A 27,985-nucleotide genomic window follows, 5' to 3' on the forward strand; every position below is an offset into this window, starting at 1 on the left:
ACATGGCGTTAGTAGGGCAGCAACTATAAAGCAATGCTTTAAATTGTATTCTGAATTGAATAACATAATCGTACAGCAGGAAGGTATATATATACAACTACAGATCATAACCTAAACTAGAGATAAACTAGGAACATATACAGGAGCAGGTACAACAACTATGACTAAGTAAATATATTTAATATGTAACACGTGTGGAATAATACATTCAGTTAATATGCCCCCGCAAGATGGAGGATCCATCGGATACGCCAATCTTGGAACGTAACCTCTGAAATGGACCACGAGAGAGAGGTTTGGTGAGAGCATCCACAAGTTGGTCAAAGGAGTTGACATGTCGAACAACAAGAGAGCCATCTTGAACTTTTTTTCGAACAAAGTGGTAGTCAAGTGCCACGTGTTTCATTTGTGAATGGTAAACCGGATTGGCACACGAGTATGTGCCGCCCATGTTGTCACAGTAGAGTGTTGGTGCTGAAGGTGATTTGATGCCGAGCTCAAGAAGAAGATTTTGAAGCCACATAACTTCTGAGGCTGCATTGGCCAATGCTTTGTATTTTGCCTCTGTGGAGGACCTTGACACTGATTTTTGTCTAGCTGATCTCCATGATACAATGTTTGAGCCAAGAAACAACAAGTAGGCAGTGGTGGAGCGACCCCCACATGCGATTCCTTCCCAGTCGGAGTCCGAGAAAGCGGTAAGCTAGATAGAAGAGTTCCTGTATAAGTAAAGACCATGATGAATAGTACCTTTGAGATAATGAAGCACCCGTTTTAAGGACTGCCAGTGAGTTTGTGAAGGCGCATGCATAAACTGAGACAACTTGTTGACCGCAAAGGAGATATCAGGCCTAATGTAGGCCAAGTACTGGAGAGAGCCCACCAGTTTCCGGTAGGGTGTTGGATCTGTGCGCGCGGACCCATCATGTAAGGTGAGAGAGACTGATGAGTTCAACGGAGTTGTGACATCTTTAGCACCGTCCATGTGGAAGTGTTCTAGTAAGTCATGAATATGACGATGCTGAGATAAAAACAATCCGGTGGAGACAGGGACAACCTCAACACCGATGAAGTGATGGAGAGAACCGAGGTCCTTGATTGAGAAGTGTTTGGCTAGAAAGGAGACAAAAGAGTCTAGAAAGGAGTTGTTGTTTCCTGTAAGGATGAAATCGTCAACATATACTAGGAGGTAGCTGATGATGCCATTAGAGTTATAGATGAATAATGATGGATCAACTCTAGACTTATGATAACCGATAGAGACAAGAAATGAGGTGAGTTCAAGGTACCACGCACGTGGGGCTTGTTTTAACCCATATAGAGATTTTTTCTAGTTTGCAAACATGCGTTGGGAAGTCAGGGTGAGTGAAACCAGGAGGCTGAGACATGAAGACCTCTTCATGGAGAGTACCATGAAAGAAGGCGTTGGTGACATCTAATTGACGAAGTGGCCAACTATAGGAGAGGGCTATAGATAAGACTGTATGGATGGTTATGGGTTTAGTGACTGGACTGAAGGTGTCAAAGTAATCCTTGCCATATTGTTGTAGAAAGCCTTTGGCTACAAGATGTGCTTTGTGTTTGGAGATAGTGCCATCCGGGTTGCGTTTAATGCGAAAAATACATTTACATCCTATTGGAGTGTGATTGGATTTTGGGACGAGCTCCCATGTTCCATTTTGGATAAGGGAGTTGAACTCTTGGTCCATTGCTTCACGCCACTGTGGGTCCTTGAATGCTTGTGTATGGGTAGTGGGTTCAAGGGTTGTTGGAAGGGGATGTAAGGTAGTAGTATTTACAAAGGAGGGGTTAAAATATTTTGAGTTGGCTTTGCGAGGTCGATTGGTGGGAGGTGGTGGTGGAGAGGGAGATGGTTGAGGAATAGGTGAAGGTTGTGGAGAGGCCTCGAATTGGGGTGAGTTTGGTTGAGGAGAGTGAGGTGTGGAAGTGGTTGGTGGTGTGTCTGGTTTATGGTTATTGGTGGTTGACGGTATGTGTTCAGGTAATGGATCAAGCTGTTGGATCAGGGGAGGTGCTGAAGTAGACATGGTAGTGTCTGGGTGTCTGTATGAGGTTGATGTGGGAGTTAAGAATAGGTCAGGTGTTGGTAGTTTGTCTAGGATTGTGGTGTTGTGATATGGGAACTGTGTGGGTATGAACTCAACATGTCTGGAGTGGTAGAGTTTCTTTGTTTGTGTGTCGAAGCATTTGTAGGCTGATTTAGATGAGGAATATCCAAGAAATATACAATGTGATGATCTTGGTTAGAGTTTTGATGTGGTATAGGGGCGTAGCCAGGGGTAGCACAGGCGTCCAAATGGTTGGAATTTATGGTAATTTGGAGGTTGGTTAAATAGGCATTCATAGGGAGATTTTTTGTGAAGGATGGAAGTGGGGAGTCGATTGATTAGGTAAACAGCGGTTTGGAATGCATGGGACCAGAAGGTGAGTGGAAGGTGTGCATGGTGGAGAAGGGCTAGACCAGTCTCGACAATATGTCGATGGCGGCGTTCAGCTGTACCGTTTTGTTCAGGTGTATGAGGTGGTGTAGTGTAATGGGAGATGCCATGTTTTTGAAGGTATAGTAGGAGGCCTTGGTATTCACCACGATTGTCACTGAAAAGAGAGACAATAGGATGTTGAAAAAACTTTTCAACAAGTAGTTTGAATTGGGGAAAAATGGTAGCAACATCACTTTTGTGGGAGATCGGATATAGCCAAGTGTATTTGGTGAAATAATCCACAAAGAGAACATAATAGGAGTATTTATCAGTTGATTTTTGGACAGGTACCCATATATCAGAGTAAATAAGCTGAAGTGGTTTTGTGGCAACAAAAGTATTTTGACCAAATGGTAACTTGTGACTTTTATTAATAGAACAAGAAGAACAATGAACATTAGACTCTGACCTGAACCGAAAACCTAGCTTGGAAACAAGTTGCTGGAAGACTTGACGCGACGGATGACCGAGTTTGTGGTGTAGTAGAAGTGGCGAATGTTTTATTGTGGAATGGATGAAACGATTTGTAGGTGACTTGGCAAGGTAAACTCTATCATCCCTCTCTCCTCGCATGAGTCATGCCCCCATGCTTAGATCCTTCACAAAAAATGAGATGGAAAGAATTCCACCGAAACATGATTAGTATCACACAATTCACCAACAGATACTAAATTTTTATGTAATTTCGGAACATGTAGCACATTAGAAAGAACTAATTTTTTTGTGGAGTATGAATGTATGAATGGCCAGTATGTGTAATAGGCAGACTTGTACCGTCACCGAGTACGATCTCATCAGGGCCTCCATACTCAGAGACTTGATGAAGAGTGTTGTGATCAGATGCAACATGGTTCGAGGCACCAGTGTCAAAGAGCCACTGTGGAGAAGCTGGTGCTGAGGTAGTAACATGAGCTGTTGGGGTTGGAGGTTTTGTGGTGTCAGTGGTAATGTTGTGTTCTCTGAGGAATCGTGCTGGATTTCGACATTCTTTGGTGAGGTGTCCTGGGATATTGTAGTATTGACAGAACTGGTTGCTACGGTTGGGCCGGTTGGTATTAGAATTTTGATTGTTCCACTGTGGTTGTGCACCACGTGACTGATAGGATGACCGGTTGTTTCGATTGTTATTGTTGTACCTGTTCTGAACCCCTGAGTTTCTAGAGGTGTAATTAACCGTGGTTGGAATGGAATCGGATATGGGTGTGGTTTCTTTGAGTGCTCTTTCAAAGTCGGTGAGTCGATCAAAGAGTTCAGAGTACGAGAGAGGAGTGTCTCGCACCTTGATGGCAGCTGCAATTGTATTGTAATCATCGCCTAGTTGAGACAGAATGTGCACCATAAGATCTTCTTCTAAAACAGGGCTTTGTGCTAATGCTAAGTCATCAACTATGGATCGCATCTCTTGGAGATATTCAGTGATCGACCTGGTCCCTTTAGGGTTTTTAACTAGTCTGAATTTAAGAGAGATGATACGTGACCTTGATGAGGAGGCAAAGCTTGAGTTTAATCGATTCCAGGCTTCTCGAGCCGTTGTGACTGATGAGACAAGAGGCTGAATTGCATCTAAACAGCTTCCTAGCATGGCACTGAAGATCATCTGATCTTTGCAGAACCATGGACGGTAATCTGGATTGGTTGTCGTTTTTCCCTCTTTGTCTGTGAGGGTTGTCGCCGGAGGGCCAGAGGTGATGTGGCCGTCGAGTTCAAGATTGATTAGGGTTGATATAACCTGCTTCCTCCATACTGGGTAATTGTTTGGAGTAAGTTTGATAGTGAGATGAGTGGCGGCAGTAATTTGGGTGTTGTTTTTGGTTGCCATTGATTGATTGTTGATCAATTGAGTGAGAGAAAATTGTGTGGACCGGTTTAGATCTCGTGAGAGTTACAGGGCTCTGATAACATATAAAGTAATGCTTTAAATTGTATTCTGAATTGAATAATAGAATCAAACAATAGGAAGGTATATATATACAACTACAGATCATAGCCTAAACTAGAGATAAACTAGGAACATATACAGGAGCTGGTACAACAACTATGACTAAGTAAATATATTTAATATGTAACACATGTGGAATAATATATTCAGTTAATAGCAACAACAAAGTGCAGAGCAGATAATCATATTTGATGACCTTATTTTGTTTTTTATGACAATGAATGGAATATTCATATAATTATGTCCACATTTTTTTGTCTATTTACTAGCAGATGTCAAATAAAATGGACTTTGATGCAGAATTGAAATTGTGAATATTGGGAAAATTATTAAGTCAACTGCTATCTCTATTTATTAAATGAACTCAACAAATTGTGCACAGGAAGGGCATCACAGGTTTTTATAGTTTCTTGATTTTGCTAAAAGCTTGTTCCTGATTACTCTATTTATCTTTCCTTAGTTTTTCAGTTTATCATTAGGAATGCTTGACCATATCATTAACTTTCTTTTGAACAATGGAATCATGACAGAGTTCATGGAATCTTCAAAGGCGTGTATCTTGATACATATAGATTTACAGATTAAGTTGATAGAGTCAAGTTTTTAATATGTGGATTTAAAAAAGAATTAAGTTTCATATTTTTCAGATGTGGTAGGTAAAGCCTTAATCCAAATTAACTTCCTTAAAATAATTTTAACAAAACAAAAGCAGAATTCGGGAAAAGCATTATATATTTGTCATGGTGAAACTATAAAAGTAAACCTTCTAAAGATAGGATTCCATTTTCCCTTAGCCCTTTGGGTTTTGGCATACAATAAAACACAGTAGCTGAAGATATGACTGTTGTTCAAGAAAAAGAGGAAGATAATGAAATGAAGCTGGAAAAGTCAAAGAACTTGGTCAAACATCCGACCACACTTGCCTGCATTGAATCCTTGACCTTTCCTTTAGTAAGTAATGTTCTTGTTTTCTGCATTTTGGTTAGATTATGCATATATGTTTCCGTTCATCCTTCATGGTATGTAATGACCAAAATTGTTGTTGTAAAAACAGATTCAAGAAGTTGTTTTAATGGCGGATTTTCGATGCAAAATGTGTCAAGATAGAGTTGCAAATATTGTTTCCAAATTTAATGGTAAGTGTTTCCTTTTCAAGATTTCTTGATTTTCAGGTGGCCGTTTTTTTGCCACCGTTGTAGAGGCTAGAGACACCATAGTGGCTAGTCGTTGAACATCCAGTTAGGTGTCAAGATATGCTAATATTGGGTCCTATTTTTCCTATTTATTTAAATAAGGAAATGTCGATGGATAAAAATAAAATATCATGTCTTTTTTTTTTGTTGAACTATATATTGGAAAAAAATAGTAATTATAAACTTATATTCTTACACTAATGATTATCTTGGAGTTTGTCGAGTGTCATGATTTTCAGGAAGATCTTCTTTGAAATGGAAATGTCTTTTAAAATAGCCTATGCTTATTCTATCATTTTTTTTTAAAAAAGTAAGTAGAATATATATTGACATGGTTAATATTGTTTTTTTCCTTTTTCTCCTCTTGTTCCAAGTGAAGTTTCTTTTATGTGATTTAATTTCTATAAAATTGAACGAAATACGATCTAGGAGATATAAAATGTTACATTAATAAAATATTGTAAAAATGAATATGAAGGAATTTGAGTACTGCTTGAAGGTATATAAAAAAATGGGATTTGATTTGATAGGTTCAAGTACATAGACTTGGATGTGAGTGGGGCGGTGACAAGGAATGAGATGCAATTCTTCTATGAGGAACAGTTGCATTAGATGGATATTTTATGTCAGATAGTTGACATGGTTGGACCAAAGGTATGCCACTTACAAATTTTTACAACATGTGACAATAGACATCATTACAAAGCTTTATGTGTTGGGGACTAATTATGGTAAGTTGCACCTTCTCTTCTCATAACCTCTTTTTATGTTATAATAGCTTGCTAAGTGTTAATGAAATGAATTTTATGTATATATATTATATAAAATTACAATTTATTAAATCATGAAATTCATAGTTTCAAAATAAGTAATACCAAACCGTTTTTTTTGTTTTTAATATGGGTTGTAGTGGATAAGGGAACACAAGATGGTCTAGATTAGTTTCTATGAGCTGCTAGCACAAATCCAGATACAGTTCATCATTATGAGTTTATGCAAGATTATAAGGTATTTATTTCAACATATTATATTTATTACTTATCATGATTCTTCTGTTCTCTACCATAAAAATATAAACTTTTGAGTTGTTTTGACTACACAAATGCAGTAGCTGTAAGTCTTTCCATGTCATTAAACTTAAATCCCCTTCTGTTAAATGTTATGTCAAGACCAGTTGTACTTTCATTTATATGTTTATTATACCATCCTACTTTCAATAAATTTTTTATGAAGAGATCATACTTTTAAAAACCTACAAAATTATAATATTGTAATTAATGAACTTATGATGTGAACATATATATATGAAAGTACAGTTTTATTTCTTGCATTAATGTAACAAACATTAGAATGTTGTTTTGTTCGTAGGAAAAGACTGTTCATGCTCGTAATCAAAAGACATCATCAAGAGAACAAGAGAGCTATTGCTTGATGTGGTCGTTACGCGCCTTGTTTAACTATACATGTGAAATGTTAGGTACCTCGAATTTTGTTATAGGCTTCATTTATCGGTGATATTTTGTATCCACAAAAAATATAATAGTGAAATGTTAGGTAACATTGTCTTTTGACTTGTGGTGTACAATGTTTTTATTATTTGACATTTAGATGAAATTGAATGTTTGGTATTATATTTGTTTATGTATTATACGTAAATGCACGTCGTAAATGTGTATCGTTATTTGGTTGCTAAGTTTATGACACGCAAATGCGTGTCATCTTCATTTATGACAGGGGCTATAATGATACGCAATGTGTGTCCTAAATGTGTGTCGTAAGGTTACAACACACAAATGCGTTTCGTCTTCCGTTATGACAGGGCCTTCCTTGATACGCATTGCGTGTCGTAAATGAGCGTCGTAAATGCGTGTGTAATTGCGCATAGTCTATAGATGACACGCAAAAGCGTTTCATCTCTCGTTATGATAGGTCCTTCCTTGACATGCATTTGTGCGTCGTCTGAGCATTTTACGACACGTAATGTGCGTCGTAAAAGGCTGTTTTTCTAGTAGTGCGGAAAGGTTACTGAAAGAAGAGGATTATGGTGCTGAAAACAATGAAATTTACCTAGTTACCTTTTTTCTAAATATATCAAGTATGTGTAAATGTGTCATTGAAATAAAACAATCACTTTTTTCCATCGCGAACCTTGAAAAAACCCCTAGTTCATATTACAAATTACTAATTTACTAACGAAAAACAATAATTTGGGCTAAATAAACAAGGCATAACTTTCTAGATCATGTCAAAATGAATTAACAAACTCAACCCTCCCCTTTTCAGTGGCCTGTTACGTGGCATACATACATCTTTGCGTTCGTAGCTCCACTACAAGAGTAATGCCCTGTTTCAGATTGTTTCCATTTCAGGGTGGTGATCAAGGATCAGGTATTAGTAGGCTTGTGATCATTGAAGAAGTTAGTTTTGAGACTCATTCGGAGGTGGATGATGTGGGTATTCGGTTTGTGCTTTTGAGTTAAAGGGTATTTCGATAATTTGTTAGCTTGGGCTCCTATGGAAAGGATGTTCGTTCGGGATATGATAAGGCGGGTATGAGCTTATTGAAGGGTAGAGCTTCTAGTTACCTTTTTATGGATATAAGGATTGTTAGAATTGGGTTTACAATAAACGAGTTATGATCTTTAGAGTATTTAGGCTTAAGGGGTTGAGAGGTACGTGTGGCGTATAACAAGGTATGCTTAGCGTACAAGCAGTGAAGCGAGTATGCGGGGCGTACCAAGTGGTATGCTTAGTGTACTCATGCGAGGGTATTGATCGAGGATCCGAAGGTGTACGCTGGGCGTATAGAATTATATTCGGGGCGTATAAAATCATGGTTTGAAAACCCTAATTTTCGGCGTTAGCCATTATTTAAGCATTGTTACGGACTTCAAAACACTCATTTTATCAGCCTTCTTACCGTACACTGGAACCCTAATTCCATGCTTGTGTGTATTGAGCTTAGAAGATCATTGTGGGGTGGATTTTGGTGCTTTGAAAGAAGTTGGTCATCCTTGAAGCTTCACTAGAGGAGTGAAGGCTTATAGATCCAGATTCTCATCAACATTTGGCACTCATTTAAGGTATAAAGTCTTGAACTTGATACTTCTTAGCCTAGATCTCTTTTGGTTTGGGTTTATGAACCTTTTTGGTTGCTTTGATGAGATGTTGTGAGTTCATATCATTTCTAAAGCATAGAGTTGGCACTCTTGGTGTTATTTTGGTCAGTGAGTCTTAAAGTTGATATCTTTGGCTAGCATTAGTGCCTTCGACCCATCGATATAATTGATATTTTGGTCAATGAGTCTTAAAGTTGATATCTTTGGTGTCTGTGAATAACATGCTAGATATCAAGTTGATATCTTTGGTGTTATTTATGAATATGTGAATAACATGCTAGTTAGGGTTAAGGATTTGCTCAATGCTTGCATGATAGAATACTAGTAGAGATGCCTTGTATGTATATCATATGAGCTGGTTGAATTGCTTGCTAGTGATCAATAAGTAGTGGGAGTTTGATCTGATATGCGATACCATGTTGCATTGGGTGAATTGGATGTTATGCTGAGATGGGAATAGCTTTTGGAATCAGTATAGGCTAAGTGTATGCTTTAAAAATTGTATAAGGTTAGGATCTTATAGCCCTAGAATAATTGATTTGGCCTTATTCCTGTTCCTTGTCCGGTTGTGGTTCTAGGGTATAGTATGTTATTCGATAGTCTATTTGATCATGTTTTGTTTATAATTTGCATGTATATGGAAACCGACAGTAAGGGTGAAATTTCTAGCTTAAGTGGTGATGAGTGGCTTGACCGTTATATGATAGTTCTATGGATTGGGGTGTTCCTACGCGAATGCTGCTTGCTTTGTGCTTTGTGAAACTCTTAGATTATGGGAGTCAACCACTAAGTGAATATAGTGGTATTCATCAGGTGGATCACTGTCATTATGGGGAGATCCTTAGCAGCTGATGACAGGGTGAGGTCGGGAACCTTGGAGAGCCAAAGGATTGCTTCGTTAGTCTTTGTTGCGTTGTTTAGTGAGCTTTGGTGCATTAGTGGAGTGGGTGACTTAGAGGATTCAAGATGATTCCGGAGGTAAGTATGGATAAGTGTGGATGGTAGTATTGGGCCCGTACTACTGAAAGCACAAGATCCATACTCGAATCGGGTAGAGTCATGGAGAATCTAAAACGCTTGGGGAAGAAGATTCTCGAGTATGCTATGATCTTTTGAATGGTTGTATTTTAGTTTGGTGTTGAGCTTTAGGGAAGGAGTTTTAGGTTATGGTTTAGGCTCAAGTAAGGGTACTGGGCCAATTAGCGAGTAGATGCGGGAATTTACCTCGTTAGAGACTAACCACAACGTTTTGGAGAGGACTCCTGTGATATTTGGTTTGGTCAAGGAGGGGTTTTGGAGGTCTTGGATGAGTGTTTGGGAGCGTTCCGTGTTGAGGTTTTGGTTATTGTTGGAATTGTTGGATTAATGTCTAAGTCCATAACTATAATAGGTAAGACTTGACCCGACCCGGCATGTTCCATTTGGGTTGCATGGCATCATGCATTTGGATAGACTATAATGAGAGAAATAACACTTAAGGTTTGTTAATATATTATATGTTCTAATATATTAATAAGATTATTTACTTAGTATTGATCAAGAATTAATCTAGGATTAATTAAGTGATCAAAAGAAGACTAATTAAATATATGGGTTGATTGTGTAAATCATCCATACTTATATAGTGGGTTAATGCTCCATGGATTGTCAAGTTGGGCTAAAACCCATAAGATGCTCCATGGTGTATTTGTACCCATGGATCATGGAATTGAAAGGCCATGACAATTAGGGTTTACATGGTGTAACCCTAACTATATAATGATCTTATTCATGGAGAAAATTGGCCACTATGTGTGAGGAAAAACGGCTAGCCGATTTTTATGAAGTGTAGATTTCTCTCTAATCAATTCCAAGTGTATTTGGTGTTGTGTGAACCATTTGAGGTGTCACACTTGGGGCACTAGGCACTCAAGCTTCATGAAGACATTCTACATCAAATAGGTATGTAATTCTAACTTGATGTATTCATATGAATCAATGTTATTATGCTAGTTAGGATGAATACCTTGGAAACTTCATATTTGCATGTATAATAGAGAAAACATAGATCCATGGTATTTAGGGTTGCATGCACACTTAGGAGTGTTAGAATTCTCAAAACCCAACTGTGGTATCAGAGCCTAGGCTTGTTTTGTTGTTACACTTGCAAAAACTGCTGAAAAATTGAATTTTGATGTTGTCTGCACAGCAGACTCACCGAGTCCACTGATGGACTCACTGAGTCCAAGGCAAAAAGCATCCAACTCGCCGAGTTGGTTTGTGCACTCGACGAGTTGGACCTCCAGACAACATATTTTCGACTTTTTTGGCTGGAATTGGACTAGGAACATTACCCTAAGATGTTTTTGGACTTATAAACTTGTTTTTGATGTGGTAATGTTCATGCTAATCCAATTTCAAAGATAATTGTCAATAGATTCATGTTTTGTATTAGTTTAGTGATTAGGCTAATTACATGAAAAAGTTTGATTTGAATTATCTTGTACTTGTGAGTTGCTTAGATCAATAGAAAAGTTAATTGATTATGTGTTTTCAATCCATTTTAATCTAAGAGTTGATTCTAAAATGTGTTTTTGTAACTTGTCCTCAAGGTATATGAAAAGTCACATTTAAGTTTCATAAAACTCATAAAAGTTGGCAATGGTTACAAAAATGAAGAGTCTTGTCCTCATGTTATGGAGGTTCAAGAGTCACTTCATTAAGTAATAACATGTGTAACCTTAATTAATTCCTCAAGTTACAAAATAAAGAAAATTTACATTCTTTTATTAGTTTAAAGTCTTCCATAACTTGTCCTCAAGTTATGGAACTTGAAGAGTTTTTAATTAAAACTACTTTAAACACATAAGTTATGGAATTAATTAGTTTTGAATAGTTTCAAAACTTGCCCTCAAGTTTTGGAATTTGAAAAGTTTTCACTTATGAATACTTTAATTCCAAGTTAGCCCTTAGAATTTTAAAAGTTAAAATTCAACCCTTATACTTTATAATATTAAAAGTTAATAATATATATATATATATATATATATATATATATATATATGTGTGTGTGTGTGTGTGTGTGTAAGAGTAAAGTCAGTCTTACCGTTAATAGGCCTCATTCACGAAGCTGGTCTATTAGGAGGGTATAAGGTTACTGCCTATAAAATGGTAGTTTAATGGGTGTCCACTCTCACCCACCGCTTCCTTGACTGGTGGAGGGTCGTTAGCCGAACGGGGAGGACAAAGACTATAATTCTCCCTTAATTAAAAGTATTAATGATAAATACTAAGTAACTAAACTCTTATTTATACCCAATCTTATTTACCTAGGAAAATGTGAATAAGGTGCTAATCCATGAAATTATACTTTATACTTTGTTTAAGTTGGTTGGTGGAGCGTGTGTGGTTAACCGGCACACTAACTCGTATTTAACAAGGTAGGCAAAGGGTAACTTAATGTTTATCATAGTATCGATGGAGCGTGTGTGGTTAACCAACACATTGATTGAGGGGTAAACACTTAAGGGTACCAAGTATATTTGCATGGTTATTCACACCATGTTTTGTGATCCTCGACATCCCAGTCACAAAACCTGAAGGGCACACTCGAGATTGAAACATGCCATTGAAAAGTTCAATGAATCTCAAAAGATCTAGAGTTTCAAATCCAATTAAAACCTAATAATTATTTCGTTTTTCATGGTGGAAATTGGTGAATCGTCATTCACCTACCTACAAATATTTTATAGCTTGGATTACGACATCCCTCTTCCAAGTTATAAAAGTATTGTGTTGGGTTCTTGCCTTAATATTTCATATTGGGTGTTATATTAGGGAGTTTAAATCAACTATCTTGAATATCTCCCAAAAGATGTCTGGTTTAGACATTTATGATATTCCCAAATCTCTTGAAACAAGCTTTCCTAAATGAAGATGATGTCCCATGGAAATCATACTTCTTTCACCTCCTCCAATTATTCTCCCTAACCCACAAGTTCTTGAAAAGTTGAAGGTCACTCAAGCCCTATTGGAAAGCAAAAGTCTATGTGTGATCACATATTGGAGATGTAGTCACATATTGACAAGCCGGGAGAGTTGGGTGTCAAAGTCTAGAGGAAGTTGATGATTAATCACTTTCTAAGTCACAAAGTGAGTTCCTTTGGGATACCTATGAAATAGACTATGGCAAGACCCTTAATGATCTTATATATTTTCTTGGTGCTGCTAAATCAGCAAGGATTTGGAACACTGGTAAAGAAAATGTGATTGGAAGATCAACTTCCCAAACATTATGGACATTGACAATGGTGACACTAGAAATCCAGAAAAAGAATTCTCTTCCCAATGGAAAGGGATCGTCCATAGTCAAATCGGTTGACTAAATGGTAAAAAGAAAAGCTAAGTCTATGGTAGTCCCATGTACCATTACCGAAGGGTCCATTTGTTAAATATTGCCAAAGGAAGGGGCATTAGTTGCAAAGCTGCCAATTTTACCTAAGGATGTTAAAGTCAATAAGTTTGACTCTACTTTAGGTAAAGTCCACTATATAACTCTGCTAAGTTTCTATTCTGAGATTCTTCATACATGATGTGACTGGGTCACATGTTGATCTTTTAAGAATCAAAGAATAGTGAAGAAAATTAATGAAAGAATATGCTAAATCTGATCGCGTAGATGGATTTCTATCGCATAGTTTGAAGATCGGATTCTTGAGCTACTTCTTGGGAGTTATGATATATTGCTTAGGAATAGATAACAACAAAGTTTTCATGTGCTTTGGCACTGTAAGGATAGTTTTTCCACAAAGTTTCTAAAATATAAGGAAAATTTTTGATTTTATTTATTTTAAAAGATCCTCACAATGGAATTGGTGAAAAATTTTGTTGCTTATAGTTATCCATTAAGAGCAAGAGTAGAAATATGAATTTGATTTTTTCATTTGTGGTAGTGTCTAAATTTACCAAATAAGGAAAGATTCTCATCACCCAAGTTTCAATTGGACCGAAACTTGGAATCATGCAAGTTGTATAGTATGATGAATGAGAACTTTCAAGCAAGTGAAAATTAAGACTAACTACTTGTTCACATGGATGTGTGAGTCAAGTAAAAGGACTAAGGAATCGAGTACACATTCTTGTGCACTGATTAAGTCCACCACAAAAGATTGATAAGACTATTCATCATGATTTACTAAAGTTTAGTAAATATGGTTACACTTACAAGTTTAAGTGTAATTCTGATACATTAGAAAAATTTCGATGTATGGCAGAGCGAATAAGAATAATAAAATTTTGGCACAAAGATAAAAGTTTCTTAAATCTGAAAAGATGGGAGAGTCCTTCAGTATCATGTTATATGATCATCTTAAATATTAAGAGACCTTATCACAATTCATACTCTAAGTGCATTCTGATATCTATGAAGAGGAGCTATGAATTGTTGAAATGGTTAAATCAAGAAGACAGGTCATATTTCATTCCAAAACAATTTTTAGAGTCATACTCCAAGATTGTAAATTGAGTGACATGTCTTAAAGAAGGTTTAAAACACTTGTCAAATGTAATTGTAAAAGTCTTCTACTCTTGTACATTGGAAATTGGTAAGTTGTGATGTTTTGGATACAAAGACCAACTAAGGCCAATTGTGTGAAGTGTTTGTCTTGATTAGAATCCACACTATCTCTTGAATATCTGACAAGAAAGTTTTTAATGTCAAGAGGACAGTGGGGGTCTTGAAAGTCTCAAGAACTAATCAAGAATAAAACCTGAAGTTCTTTGCTAGCACACGACTTGAGGTTTATAACCTATCGTGTTGACATATTTTGTGCCCATTCCATTTGAAGTTGGCTTTGCATATGAGTTCTTAGAGTTCTCAATTGATTGCACAACAACTTGGAAGCAATGGCATGCCGTTGAGCTGCCAGATGGCAAGAAATTAAGATTGAGTTCGGTCCATATGAGTTTGGATTTGTCATTATCCTTGTCTTGTGACTATGGTTTTGACAATTCACATGGATAAGAACACATACACTATTAAATCTAAGTGTCATAAGGTTTCTCTCCGATTCATGAAAATGATGGTGAGGAAACATTTTCACTAAGTATATTTTGGCTAGATAGCAATTGAGATATTTGCATTCTCAAATTTTTTATTGTAGCATGTGTGGTTAACCGGCACACTAACATGGACTTGTGAGAAGTGGCAAAGGTCTAAACAATCGAGACTATGATTACGGCATCCCTTTTCATAGTTCTTAAAATTGTTTAGACACACCTGTGAGCTATCTAAGATAAGGTGTATGATATTGATAAAGTTTTATCAAAGCAATCTAGTATCATAAATCTAAACTTTGGTAAGAAAGCCAATAAAGTATGGATTTCAAGAAGTCCAGCTGATATTTGAGTACATGTCAAAGCTAGTGGGAGCATAAGTGTTATGCTAATAATCATCATGTTAGTGGGAGCATGATAATTATGATAAAGGTTGAAAGTTAGCAATGTTAATTATAGAAAACAAAAGGTTGCAATTGGGAAAAAGTTGTTTTGCTATAATTAAGGGAGAGGAAATTATACTTCATCTCAAATATAAAAGATTAGATTGAGCTTTTAATAGTGTTTAGTCAAGGATATATATATGAATTTCATGTTGGAATGGCTCAACATAAGGAAATTATATATATGGGTCTATTATTTGCGTTCTAAAATTCGATTATGATTACAGCATCCCTTTTCATAATCTGAATTATGAAAACTTGGCATGTTGAAATGGAAATATTATAGCAAAAGATTGGTTTAGTCTTTATGTGAGACAACATGAATCGTGTCCCATATGCTTCAGATATAGGATCGATTACATGTGCTATATTCGTCCTTTCTAAAATTTTCCAAATGCCTGGGGTATCAAGAAGGGAAAAGGTCTAGAACTGGATATAACTAAAAGGATTAAGCAATTTTCGAGGATAATCTAAGGTTTACCAAAAATTGGTTACTCAAGGACAGTTGGAAGTATAGTGTTAATTCTGGAAGGACCATATTGACATAATCTGTAAGGAGGCAACTCTTGTTCAGAAGTGATAGTCAAAATGGAATATGGAAATGTTTCAAAGTTAGAAATTATTCAATCTGTGTAAGATTAGGAAACTTAATGCAAGAAGGGTGTTTCCAAGGATTTGATCTACTTGGAATGCTCTATAATGTTTGTTGTCAAGTCCTTGTGACTTTGTGCATAATCATTACAAGAGGATCAATGCATATAAGTTTAGAATCTAACAGATTTCAGTAAATGGCATGAATTTGGAATTCTTGCATTTGCAGTAAGGATTTGGGACTGTGAAATGAGAATCATTGGAGTTAGGTTCAATTGATCTAGTTCACAAAGTAAAGATCATAGAAAAACAGAGTATCCATACTTGGTGTATGGCATGACTAATGTTTAGAAAACATAGTGTACATGCTTGGAGCATGGGACTACTATTGTTTTATAATTGAAGAATAAAGTTGATAGCTAAAATAGTATACAATGAATAATGTGTAATCATATGGTGATAAATAAAATGTGTTTTATTTATATTCATAAGTTCTGAGATCATATTGGATTCGATTGTTATTGTGTTTCACCTTGCATGTTTTGACTTCTAGAATAACTAGGTCATTGTTTTGAACGACTAAGTTATTCAAACTATCCACAGTGGTCATATGTTGGAAGTAGATATGAATCAAGAATGTCATGTTTTGGGCCCTTAGAGGTCTAAGATGTTGGACAAGGCAGTGCTACAACACTCATGAGTGCTCAAAAGTTCTGAGTATTAGATTCAACCAGCGCTCATTGGAATCACTTCATGGATTTTATCACGAGTGATCATGAGACGATAATATCTTATATTCTTCAAACCTAGAGATATGAGTTGTTACTATGAGTTGGTTATACATTGATTGCACAAAAATGCATTGGTAACTTGATGTTATAAAACATGCCTTTGTGTATGATTCAACAAGTAGTAGAACAAGCCATATGAGTTGAAGTTTATCCATTCCTTTTACCTTCGGGATAAAAGCGATATTTGTGGTCCCCTAGATGATTTGGTGATGACAAACGTAAGTGCTCGGCCGGGCCAGGACTGATTTGATTTGTTCAATTAGTCAGTCGTCATAAATCGGAAATCGGGAAACAACAAATGGACAGAGAGAATGATTATAATCCATGTCTCAGTCCATATCATATCTAGAATGGAGGAATATATGATCCCTTATATAATGGACAAGGCATTGACAAAGGTCAGAGATGATCGGCAAGGTTAGAGTTCGATAAGAGCTTTTGAGAGCTACGATTGCCAGTCGGTTCTTGAAGTCATACTTGCAATAATAGTTTTAGACTTATCCAAGTGGGAGACTATTGGATTAATGTCTAAGTCCATAACTATAATTGGTAAGACTTGACCCGACCTGGCATGGTCCATTTAAGTTGCATGGCATCATGCATTTTGATAGACTATAATGAGAGAAATAACACTTAAGGTTTGTTAATATATTATATGTTCTAATATATTAATAAGATTATTTAATTAGTATTGATCAAGAATTAATTAAGTGATCAAAAGAAGACTAATTAAATATATGGTTTGATTGTGTAAATCATCCATACTTATATAGTGGGCTAATGCTCCATGGATTGTCAAGTTGGGCTAAAACCCATAAGATGCTCCATGGATGCTCCATGGTGTATTTGTACCCATGGATCATGGAAATGAAAGGCCATGACAATTAGGGTTTACATGGTGTATTTGGTGTTGTGTGAACCATTTGAGGTGTCACGCTTGGGGCACTAGGCACTCAATCTTCATGAAGACATTCTACATCAAAGAGGTATGTAAGTCTAACTTGATATATTCATATGAATTAATGTTATTATGCTAGTTAGGATGAATACCTTGGAAAGTTCATATTTGAATGTATAATAGAGAAAACATAGATCCAAGGTATTTAGGGTTGCATACACACTTAGGAGTGTTAGAATGCTCAAAACCCAATAGGAATTCCCACTCTTTCTTTTTGTGAGTATCGTGCTTATGGAGCTCTTGCATTCGATAGGGAGAGAGATTATGTTGCCAGTAGAAGGTGGTTAGCAGTTATGGCTAACTCGTTCAGGATGACTATCTGCCCGAGGAGGCAAAGGTCGGGTATGCTTCCTGCCTATTGAAGGTCAGGTCGCGAGATTGGTGGGAAGAGATTGGTCGTGAAATGGGTGATGATGCTGTTGATGCTTTATCGCGGGATGATTTCTCGATCAACACCGATGCATATAATGGAGGGTCTCGGGAAGAGACCCAAGACTTCTAATATTAGGTTTCAGAGGCCAGCAGGGCCGAGGTCAGTTCAACTCCTGCGGGAAACTTCACGATGGAGTTTTTGTTTCAAGGGTATGAGTTTCTATAAGTGTAGAAGGATGGATCATGTCAGCAGGGATTGTCCTCAGAGGCAAGCCCGTTGTGTTTATATCTGCAACTAAATGGGCCACCGTAGGGTCATCTAGCTGAGGAGAAAGGGAGGAGTCATGAGTGCGCCTGCTCCGACTATTTTTCGGATCTCTGATAGTTGTGAGGATCGGGCACGAGCCCAATAACGAAGAGTTGGTCATTGCAGTGTTAGGTTGGGGGGGGGGGGGGTTCCATGCTCCGTCAGGTGATACTGCGGGCATGTTATCTTTTGCCTTCTTTTCGGTTATTATAAATTTTCATGTTGCTTGGGATTTGATATTGATTTGGGTAAGCGTTATCTTCGGTTTATTGGTTTATTATTGTTGGGGTATATTTTTGAGAATTCATTTATATCTTTTGCATGCCATGGATCATTAGTGGGCTATTGAGGGGGTTGTATCTTGTGTGGAGGGTTCCAATGTGTTCTGTTGATATTCCGGGTTTGGACAAGATCGGTTGAAGAGAATTGTGTGGAAGGTATATGGTCATAATTCAACGAGTTAGTTCGCTGGTAATCATCAAGGTTTGGTGGAGTAGTATTTGTTTCGGTAGGAGCGAAGTGTAGAAGAATTGTATATGAGAAATCGATTAAGAACAAGATTAATCAATGTAATGAACTTAGTAAGTAAATAAGACTTTGAAGTTTATTACTCTCTGTAAGCTTGATTACAAAAATTAGACTACGAAATCTAGAAAACTCCTTAGTCTAAACTAAAGCTCAGTCCCTATTTATAGGGAACATGAGAGTACAAAAAATACAAAGTTTGGAACCATTATGCTTCGTACAAAAGTGACTTAGTAAATACATTACATATGAAATGGACTAAACACAATTCGAATCTTGTCAAGACTTCGAACCTCACAATCTCCCCCTTTGTAAACGAGTCGAACTACTCAATTCGTGAGAATCTGAGCAGGTAAGTGCATCATCCTTCGTATCTCGGAATACTACGTTAAAACCTTCTTTAACTCCTTCTTGTCACCATAATTGTTCTTCGTGCAGTTGTTCATACGAACACTAAAGTTCGTATATTGTGACGTTGTATATCTTTCAATTTCAGCAACTTGAAAGAGAAATCTCTTAGCCTTCCCCTTAGTGTTCGTCCCAGCAAACACCAAACCAAATGGTTTTAAACTAATTTCTCCATCAGCATACTTTTAAAACTCAGCCTGTGTCTTCGAAAGTTCCATTGCAACATATACTTTCCTATCCATACTCGAAGCGAACTCTTCGTCAGTCAGGGCAAGACAATCATAATAATTGTCAACGAATATTTTTATGTGAGCAAGACCTAGTCTGAACACTTCTTTGTCTATACGCTTGAGTTGTGATGCCTCCATTTATTTTAAAAGTAATGCAACTTGAATAAGATCATTCAAGTTCATTAGAGGGAAGTCTGCAACACTGAAATCGATTGCTTGATTGTTTGCACGAATCACATGGTACCTGAAATTTTGTATCATGTCTTCGAACAAGACATCTTTCTTGATAGCAACTACATTCTTGATCTTGATTAGGGACCACATTTCATCTTACTCTTTTACAAGTACAATATGAAAACAAATTTTCATGTGTGTATAATCATCTGGGTTTTCGAATTTCTCACTAACCTTATATTGAGCAGTGATAAACATCATTTCGTTTATCGGAAAGTCCAACTGACAAAAACCAGTGTTAGCAATCAAATAGCTTTTCCTTGGCTTCTTTTCGAAAGCGTGCATATGATTGAATGCAACTCTCGATTCGATTGATTTATACGAATACAACTTTTTGGGATCACCTTTTTCCATACCAGGTGGATTACTTTCTCTCAACCTCAGAATACTTTGTATATGCCTTTGAAGTTCGATTTCAGCCTCCACATCTGCTTTCTTTTCTTCTTTAGTCTTTTCGACTAGCACACCCTTCCCTTTGTCTTTCGAATCTTTAGTTGGTTTTAAGGAACTTGAACTACCCCCTTCTATAGCGGAACCCATCAGAATTCCTTTTGGTTTTGTAAAAGGTTTTTTGGTAACAATTGTTGTTGAGATAGTATCAGACTTCATCGGAATTGTAACAGGAATTTGTGTAGAAAACACCTTTCCAACAACTTTCGAATCCCCAGTTGTTGTCTTCTCTCCTTCTCCCTTCTTATTCACATTTTCTCCTTTGCTCACTTTCGTTTCTCCCCCTTGCACCCCTATGACAACATGTGCCGCATTTTGTGGCAACATTTGAGAAAATTTGGAAATAGGAGCAACCACCTTCTGAATAACCTGATCAAGTAAATTCAACTTCTGAGTAAGGAACTCAAGAGTTAAAAACGAATTTGGAGTAGGCTTCGAAACAACTGCTTTTAATTCCTCAAGAAGAGTCTGTAATTTCGCAAGCTGATTGTTGTCTTCAGTCGCTTTTGTTTCTAACTCCGGCATTGTGTCTTGAAAGGTTTTGAGAAAATTTGTAACTGCCCCAACAGTTATATCAACCTTTTCTTGAATTGAATTGTATTGAGAATTCATATTCACTATTTCTTGATATACTTCCTTCTTCAACTCTTCGAGTTTCAAGTTGACATCTTCACGAACCTTTTTGACATCTTATACGAAGAGAATATGACGTTCCTTCGCAACAACCTTCAAATCTTTTAAGGCCCCTTCAAAATTCCCTGCCTGAGTCTTGATACGAAGCTCACTATTTTGATCAGAAAGATCTATCTTCTCATGAAGTCTTCGTTCAACTGCCTTTATCATTAACTCAACTTCCAGACCCAAAACCGAATGCTTGGCCCCTGAATCAGCTTGAGACTGAAGAAGTGAGTTTAACTTCCTGTTCAAGATTTTGAACTGTTTCCCTGACATTAACATATAATCAGGAATCTCCTCCTCTTTCGAATCAAAATGTAGTTCGTCAAATGTTCCTCCAAAACCTTCTCCTTTGGTTTCATCATCAGAATGAGGTTTGGGTGTGTCTCTGGATTGTGATGGAAAAAGAGTAGTAATTGGTTGTTGAAGGATAGTTTCAAAGAGTGGAGATGAAGTAGAAGTGGAGATGGGTGGTGGTAATGAAACAAATGGAGTTGAAGTGATAGGTGTTAATAAAGAGGAAAGACTAATAGGTTGTGAAACGTTGACAATCATGGTAACATTTTCCCTCGTATCAGATACGTTAGCAGTTGTGTTTGAAATAGGAACCGCCTCAATGAATTGGTTACCAATATTTTGAGTGGAATAGATGAAGTAGGAGAAATAGTAGAAACATTCGAAATTGAAGAGATGATAGGTGTTGAAGTTACCACAGAAGAATTCGAAGCAACAGGTGTATCAGGAACAACTTCGTTGTCTGAGGAATCATCTCTTATAACAAGCTTTCGTTTGTACCTTTTTTCTGTGATGTGCTTCGCAACATCATGAGCTCGCCTCTTTTTGGATAACGGTGAAACAAGAGCAAGTATTTTACGAACTACCGCTCCTTTGCTGCTAATCTGAGTCTTACGAACCATCGAAGAGTCATCAGACGAAGTTCATTGAGATGATTTCCTATGAATTCATTTAAGAATTCCAGATTTTGACGGAACAACTTCTATCAAAGGCTGAGCTTCACCCTTAACGTTCTTCATATCATCACCCTCAACGTTCTTGGGTGACGATTTTGACTTTGTAGCTTTCACAGTGTCCTCATCACACTTCGTTTTCTTGGATGGCTTAGAACAACCAGCTTCGATTTCAAAACAGCACCCCAGTTTCGACATTAGGGTTTATCGTCTGCAAATACTTAACAAGAATCTTGTGCAGAGGATTCACCTTCATTAGCGTTGCATCTAGAATTCGTGCAACACTTGTAAAAATGTCCTCATCATCTTTAACATTCGTTGGGAATTGATACTTCGTAAATTGAGCAATGTTTCGTATGATATGAAGAAAAATAGAGAATTTTCGAAGTGAGTCCCTACAGTTTCGAAAAGTTGGCAGAAATTACCCAACTTCGAAAATGGGCTAATACTCTAAGAAATTGAAGGATGTTCATTTCTGGTCCCTGCAGTTTGTGCGAATTCACATTTTCTACCCAGTTTCGCAAATGAGGGAGAATTTCGCATATTTTGGCTGTTTTTGGCGCAACGGGTCCCTGCAGAATTCAGAAAATTACATTTTATACTTGGATTTTGGAAAATCTTGCAACTTTCACCAAAAAACAAATTCACAAATCGGAAATTTTTTGTGGCTTTTTCGTGATTGTTTTTCCGTGCAAGATTTTTTGGTGTTTCATTTTTGGTACACATCAAGGGGGAGTATTGTATTGTTCATTCCTCAAGTGTTTCACACCCTTAATGGGTTTTATAATCATTTTTTGATTATAAAAAGGGAGAATGATGGGTATTCGATGCGGGTTTCTCGGATATTCGTTTGTGGATTTGAAGACTGGTGTTAATTCGAGGGGGAGTTTTGGTCTTGATCGCTCTAGGTCGTTGGAAACTAAAGTCAGGCATCCAATCCTAACTTTAAGGGGGAGAATGTTAGGGTGCAAAGTCATGCTCGGATGAGGCTTTACCCTCTTGTATGTGTAAATGGGTTAAGTCTTTCCTATAAATAGGAAGTGAGTGACTCCTATTATGAAAGGAACCATTTGGAGTGCTAGACTAGAGAGAGAAACTTTGTAAAAACCTATTTGTATATTCTTTCTAGATCTAATATGAGCTTACAAAGATGTATTTACTCCTTATGTTCTTGATTTTACATGATGATTCACTAGATCTTCTTATTCCTCACATGCCATCATAATCAACACCACTACACAAAGTTGCATATGGAAGAACTCTTGGGTTCAAGTATTGTTGTTGCTAGGAGGGAACTCTAGCAGGAAGATGGTAGTGGCAGCTGAATGGGCTGTTTGGTCATCGGAATGTCAGAAGAGCTTTATAATCGCATGGGTTGCATTCAGTCGAAATCCAATAATTCTTTGAAATTAGAAGTTAGGGTAAAGGTTCGTCCGTTCAAGGCAAGGGTTATAGTTTTATTTTTGAGCATCAGAACTCAGGAATGGTGTCATGGGAGGTGATCTGGATTATTAGGTAAGTTGAGATTTCAAGGGCATCCATCAGGGTTTCAGGAAACAAGTGATGAATAAGTTTCGCTAGCAATGGAACGCTAGTATAGTTTAGCATAGGATATGAGTGGATTCAGTTTACTTGAGGGAGATGAGTCGGAGATTTATAAGGATTAAAAGATGAGAGACCTTTGTCGAGTCCAAGTGGGGGAGAGTTAAGTGGTTGTACAGATTAAGGTTGTGTTGGTGGAGGTTCAGGAAACTCCGAAGTGCAAGTTGGCACTCCATTGTTATTCATATTATATTATGGGATTTGAATGCGTGACCTGAACACCTGATTGGTTTGCAGGATTCGGCTCAGGATGTGTGATATTGTGATGGTTTGAGTATGGTAATTCCATGAGTAATAACCATGGTTGGTTGGAGGTGTTGTAAGACTGCAATGGGATCATATCATTCACCCATTCAAGGTAAACTATTATTAGAAATGGTCGAGCGTGATAGGGAATTAGTTGATGCCTTGGGAGTGTTAGTCAAGGCTGTTAAGGGGTATTCTTTGTTTTGGGTTGAGGAACATTGGGGTCCTAGTCGGAGACGTGCCTCTATAGCTTAACATGAGTAGAACCCGTGGGCGAGTCCCATGTGATTATGGTAGATCAGGCGGGTCCTGGTAGTGACCATTGGGTCCAAGTATTGGATCGTGAGTTGCAGGATCATGTGGGGGATCAATGTGTGACATAGAGGGGTTTTTGGCTGGGTAGCCTTGCTGTTTGGACTCTTGGGAACTTGGTGGTTGGACTAGGTGCGAGACTGGTGGTCCCAAAAGTGGTTCGGTGGTAATTATTTATCAGTCAGGTGAGAGTTCATCGAGAATCGAAAGGTTGTGGTGTGAGATGCTAGTGCAAATTTCTGAATATCGGGTTATGAGTATTAAATTGGTTTCGGGTAAGAACTCGATGTCGGGTATCACGCGTGATTCGCACATGATTTCATTTTAGTGGGATAAGAATTAGGGTATCTATATGCCAAGGGCATCAATTGCAGGGTTCAAGGGTAATGAATGAGTTTAGTTTTGATAGCAATTGATCCGTTGTGTTGTGTCTTGGATTGGTTTTGTCTGCTAGAGGGTCTCAATGTGTTTGGAATCAGGAGAAGGTAGGTCATTGGAGACTGAGTATGTTATGAGACTGCAGCTGGTCTCGTGGCAATATTTTAGCAATGCGTTTGGTATCAAGGTGGTTTGGAGTATTATCGCCAGATGAAGTTTTCCATTGAAATTCATGTAGGGTGACTCTGTGTTTTTGGGTCTTTTGTCGCAGTAACCATGTAGGATTCCGGTGTTTCGGATAGTAGGCAGGCAAGTTGGGACCAGGGAGGTCTCGAATGCCTTTGGGAAGCAGCTAGGTGGCAGCAAGACGAGTCGGAGTGGTTTTAGTTATTTGAACTTTGTGTGAAGAGTCAATTTCTGGGTGGATGTTAAGTCGTTTGCGGTTGGATCAAATAGTCTCAGTGTGGCTGATTGAACTCTATTGCGCAACCCTCGTGTGAGTCTAACCGTTGCAGGGAGGAATCTCCTACTCGAAGGATTATCTGAGCGTTATGCCAGGTGTAAGTATTCTGCACTTGTATATGATAATTGGTTTTGTTTTAATGGAAGCATCTAGATAATCAGGGTTGGAAATACTGTGTTTAGTCTGATATTCATGAGGAAATGGTATGCTAGTGGTTCAGTGTGGGCGGTTTGTCGGGAAGTCAGATCAATTTGAGGTTTCGGGTTTCGAGAAAGGTAAAGGTGGTTTTCTGCAAGGGTTTAAGGCTCTTTTTTCTTCAGATTTATAGAGCCATGCGAGGGTTGATTTTGGTTGCCTTGGGGAGGCAGGACTATGCTCGGGATTATGGTTGTGTTGTCCAAATTATGGGGTGTACCAGAGATGGTATGGAAGGATTTTGAGGAAGAAGTCTAATTTAAGTGGGGGAGAGCTGTAACGCCCCATTTCAGATTGTATGCATTTCGGGGTGGTGATGAAGTACTGGTTATTAGCAGGTTTGTGATCCTTGAAAAAGGTAGTTTTAAGACTCATTTGGAGGTGGATGATGTATAGTGGATGATGCAAGTATTCTATGTGTGCTTTTGAGTTAAAGGATATTTTGGTAATTTGTTAACTCAGACTCCTATGGAAAGGGATGTTTATTCAGGATATGACAAGGCGGGTATGATCTGATTGAAGGGTAGAGCTTCTAGTTACCTTTTTATGGATGTAAGGAACGTCGAAATCAGGTTTATAACAAAGGATTTATAATCTTCAGAGTATTTAGGGTTAAGGGGTTGAGAAGTATGCGGGGTGTACAACAAGGTACGTTAAGCATACAACCAGTAAAGCGCGTACGTGGGGCGTAACAAGTGGTACGCTTAGCATACTCATGCGAGGGTATTAATCGGGGATTCGAAGGTATACACTGGGAGTACAGAAGTGTATGTGGGGTGTACGGTTAGATTTTGAAAACCCTAATTTTCAGTGTTGCCGCTATTTAAGCATTCTTATCAACATGAAACCCTCATTTTATCAATCTCCTTGTCCTTCTTACTGTATACTCAATCCTAAATTCCATGCCTGTATGTTTTGAGCTTAGAAGATCATTGTGAGGTGGATTTTCGTACTTTGAAGGAAGGTGGTCATCGTGGAAACTTCACTAGAGGAGTGAAGGCTTACAGATCCAGAATGCCATCAGCATTTAACACTCATTTAAGGTATAAAGTCTTGAATTTGATGCTTCATAGTTTAGATCTCTTTTGGTTTGGGTTTATGGACCTTTTTGGTTCCTTTAATGAGATCTTATGAGTTCATATGGTTTCTGAAGCTTAGACTTTCCACTCTTGGTGCTATTTTGGTCCTTGAGTCATAAAGTTTCCATCTTTGGTGTCTAAATCCATCCATGCATGAGTTACGACCAATTTCATGATAGTAGAATATTAAATTTTGAGTTAGGGTTCATTTGGGGAATGCAAAGTCACCTAGTTAGTGACTTTATGAGTCTAGCCATTGTTTAGGGCTCAGATTTGTGGTTTGGACCTTTTGGTTGAACATTAAGTGCTTACTGGAAAAAGTGGTATTAAGAGAGGAGTATGTTGCGCGTACAAGCCTCTACATGCAGCGTACAAGCCATCAAGTGAGCCCATGCAAGGTACAACTGAGTATGCCCTACGTACTCATTCAGAATGGACTTCACATTTATGGGCCTCGGGTGGGGCTATTTCATGGACTTAGTTGTTGTGTGCTTTTGCGGGCCAACTGGAAAGAGGTTTTTAGACTAAGGAAATTATTGGGCTTTAGGATAAATCCCATTAGAGAGGTCTGGGTCCAATTTAGAAAATTGGGCCATAAGTGGGCCATAAATCGGCTTTGGATGGTTATTGGTTAACGGGCCATCGGAATGCAAAGTGTATTGGACTTGAAAGAATGGTTGGGCCTTAAGGTAAGGTCATGTAGAGGCTTGGGCCTAATTTGGAAAATTGCGGCATTGGTTGATTTATTTGGCCTTTGGCCTTTTAGATTATAGTTTTGGACAAGGCTAGGTTAGGTGTAAAATGGCCCTCTTACCCCAGACATGAAGTGATGGTTATGGATTGGAACCCAATTGTTAATTGGGTATTGTTTTGTTATTGGTAGTTTGAGGATCTGTCAGCCAACAACCAAGGGTTTTTTTGTATAATTCTGTAGTGCGAGGTGAGTCTCCTCACTATATCCATGGGTCGAAGGCACCAATGCCGGTGCATTTCGTTTTTTGTGGTATGCTAGTTTGTCTACAGTACTTGCATGGAAGACCCCCGAGGGGAATCCGTGGCAATTAGATATCAGACCATGGGGGAGCCCATGGTATTCCCGGTAAAGACCATGGGATGAGCCCATGACACTTGGATATCCGACCATGTGGGGAGCCCGTGACATTCCAGGTCAAGACCATGGGGGAGCCCATGGCAAATATATGTATGTTGCATGATAATTTGTGATTAAATGTTGTATGGTATTTTTGGGAACTCACTAAGCTTTGTGCTTATAGTTTTCAATTATGTTTCAGGTACTTCGGTTATTAAATTGGAAGAGCTCTGGATGATTGCAGAGCAAACACCACATGTTTTCATATTCTACGAACTACTCTGATTTGACGATGATATGTTAAATATTTAAACAAAATTGCAAAAATAGTCCCTATGGTATGCAAATTTTTGGGGTTTTAGTCCAAACAACGTCTTTTTTGGATTGGTGGTCCTTTTGAGATAGTTTCTTTGCGTTTTTGGTCCCTTAGTAAACTGAAAAGACTATTATGCCCTTCTGATACATTTTCTATGCTTTTCCTATTTAATTTAAATGAAAAATAAAATAATTACCTAATTTGGGGCCCACCTCTCTCTCTCTCTCTCTCTCTCTCTCCAGTTTTATGTGAAATCCAAAAGGAGTCAACACCCTCCTAGTCCATGAATCAACCCTATTGCCTTTCTTTTTGGCTGCACTGTCAAGAAACGACACCTCTACTCGTGGTCTTAAACCACCATGTTGCACCACCAAACATCATCCAACCTTATCCTTCTACACTCTTCCTCTCGAAGTCCTGCTGCTCAAAAAACGAAGAAGGGAAAAAGAACTGCTAAGGGCAGCCACCCACGACTACCCACCATCACTAATGCTGTGGAGTTCTGGCCATCACCGCCACCACCAAGCTGCTGTTGTCAGGGCACTCCAACCATTACTAGTCACCGAG

At 37.9% G+C, this 27,985-nt stretch overlaps 1 protein-coding gene across 1 annotated transcript; it reads right to left on the bottom strand.

The window, feature by feature from the left end:
* Positions 1 to 208: 208 nt before the first annotated feature.
* Positions 209 to 4,320, bottom strand: LOC145049851 (uncharacterized). Its single transcript, XM_078998199.1, has 2 exons — positions 3,276 to 4,320; positions 209 to 597 (listed from the first exon to the last, which is right to left on the bottom strand). Exons 1-2 carry the CDS (start codon positions 4,318 to 4,320, stop codon positions 209 to 211), a joined length of 1,434 nt encoding a protein of 477 aa, XP_078854325.1.
* Between the last annotated feature and the right edge of the window lie 23,665 nt (positions 4,321 to 27,985).

Source organism: Lactuca serriola, chromosome 5, assembly GCF_051521515.1.
Source record: "Lactuca serriola cultivar US96UC23 chromosome 5, Lser_US96UC23_V15, whole genome shotgun sequence".
NCBI lineage: Eukaryota > Viridiplantae > Streptophyta > Magnoliopsida > Asterales > Asteraceae > Lactuca > Lactuca serriola.

Bases quoted from the DNA above. Each gene is read 5' to 3' on its own strand.
- LOC145049851 (XM_078998199.1), bottom strand. From the start codon at position 4,320: ATGGCAACCAAAAACAACACCCAAATTACTGCCGCCACTCATCTCACT. The intron at 598-3,275 runs GTACAAGTCTGC...CATGGAGATCAG, and splicing joins TGAGATCGTACTCGGTGACG to CTAGACAAAAATCAGTGTCA.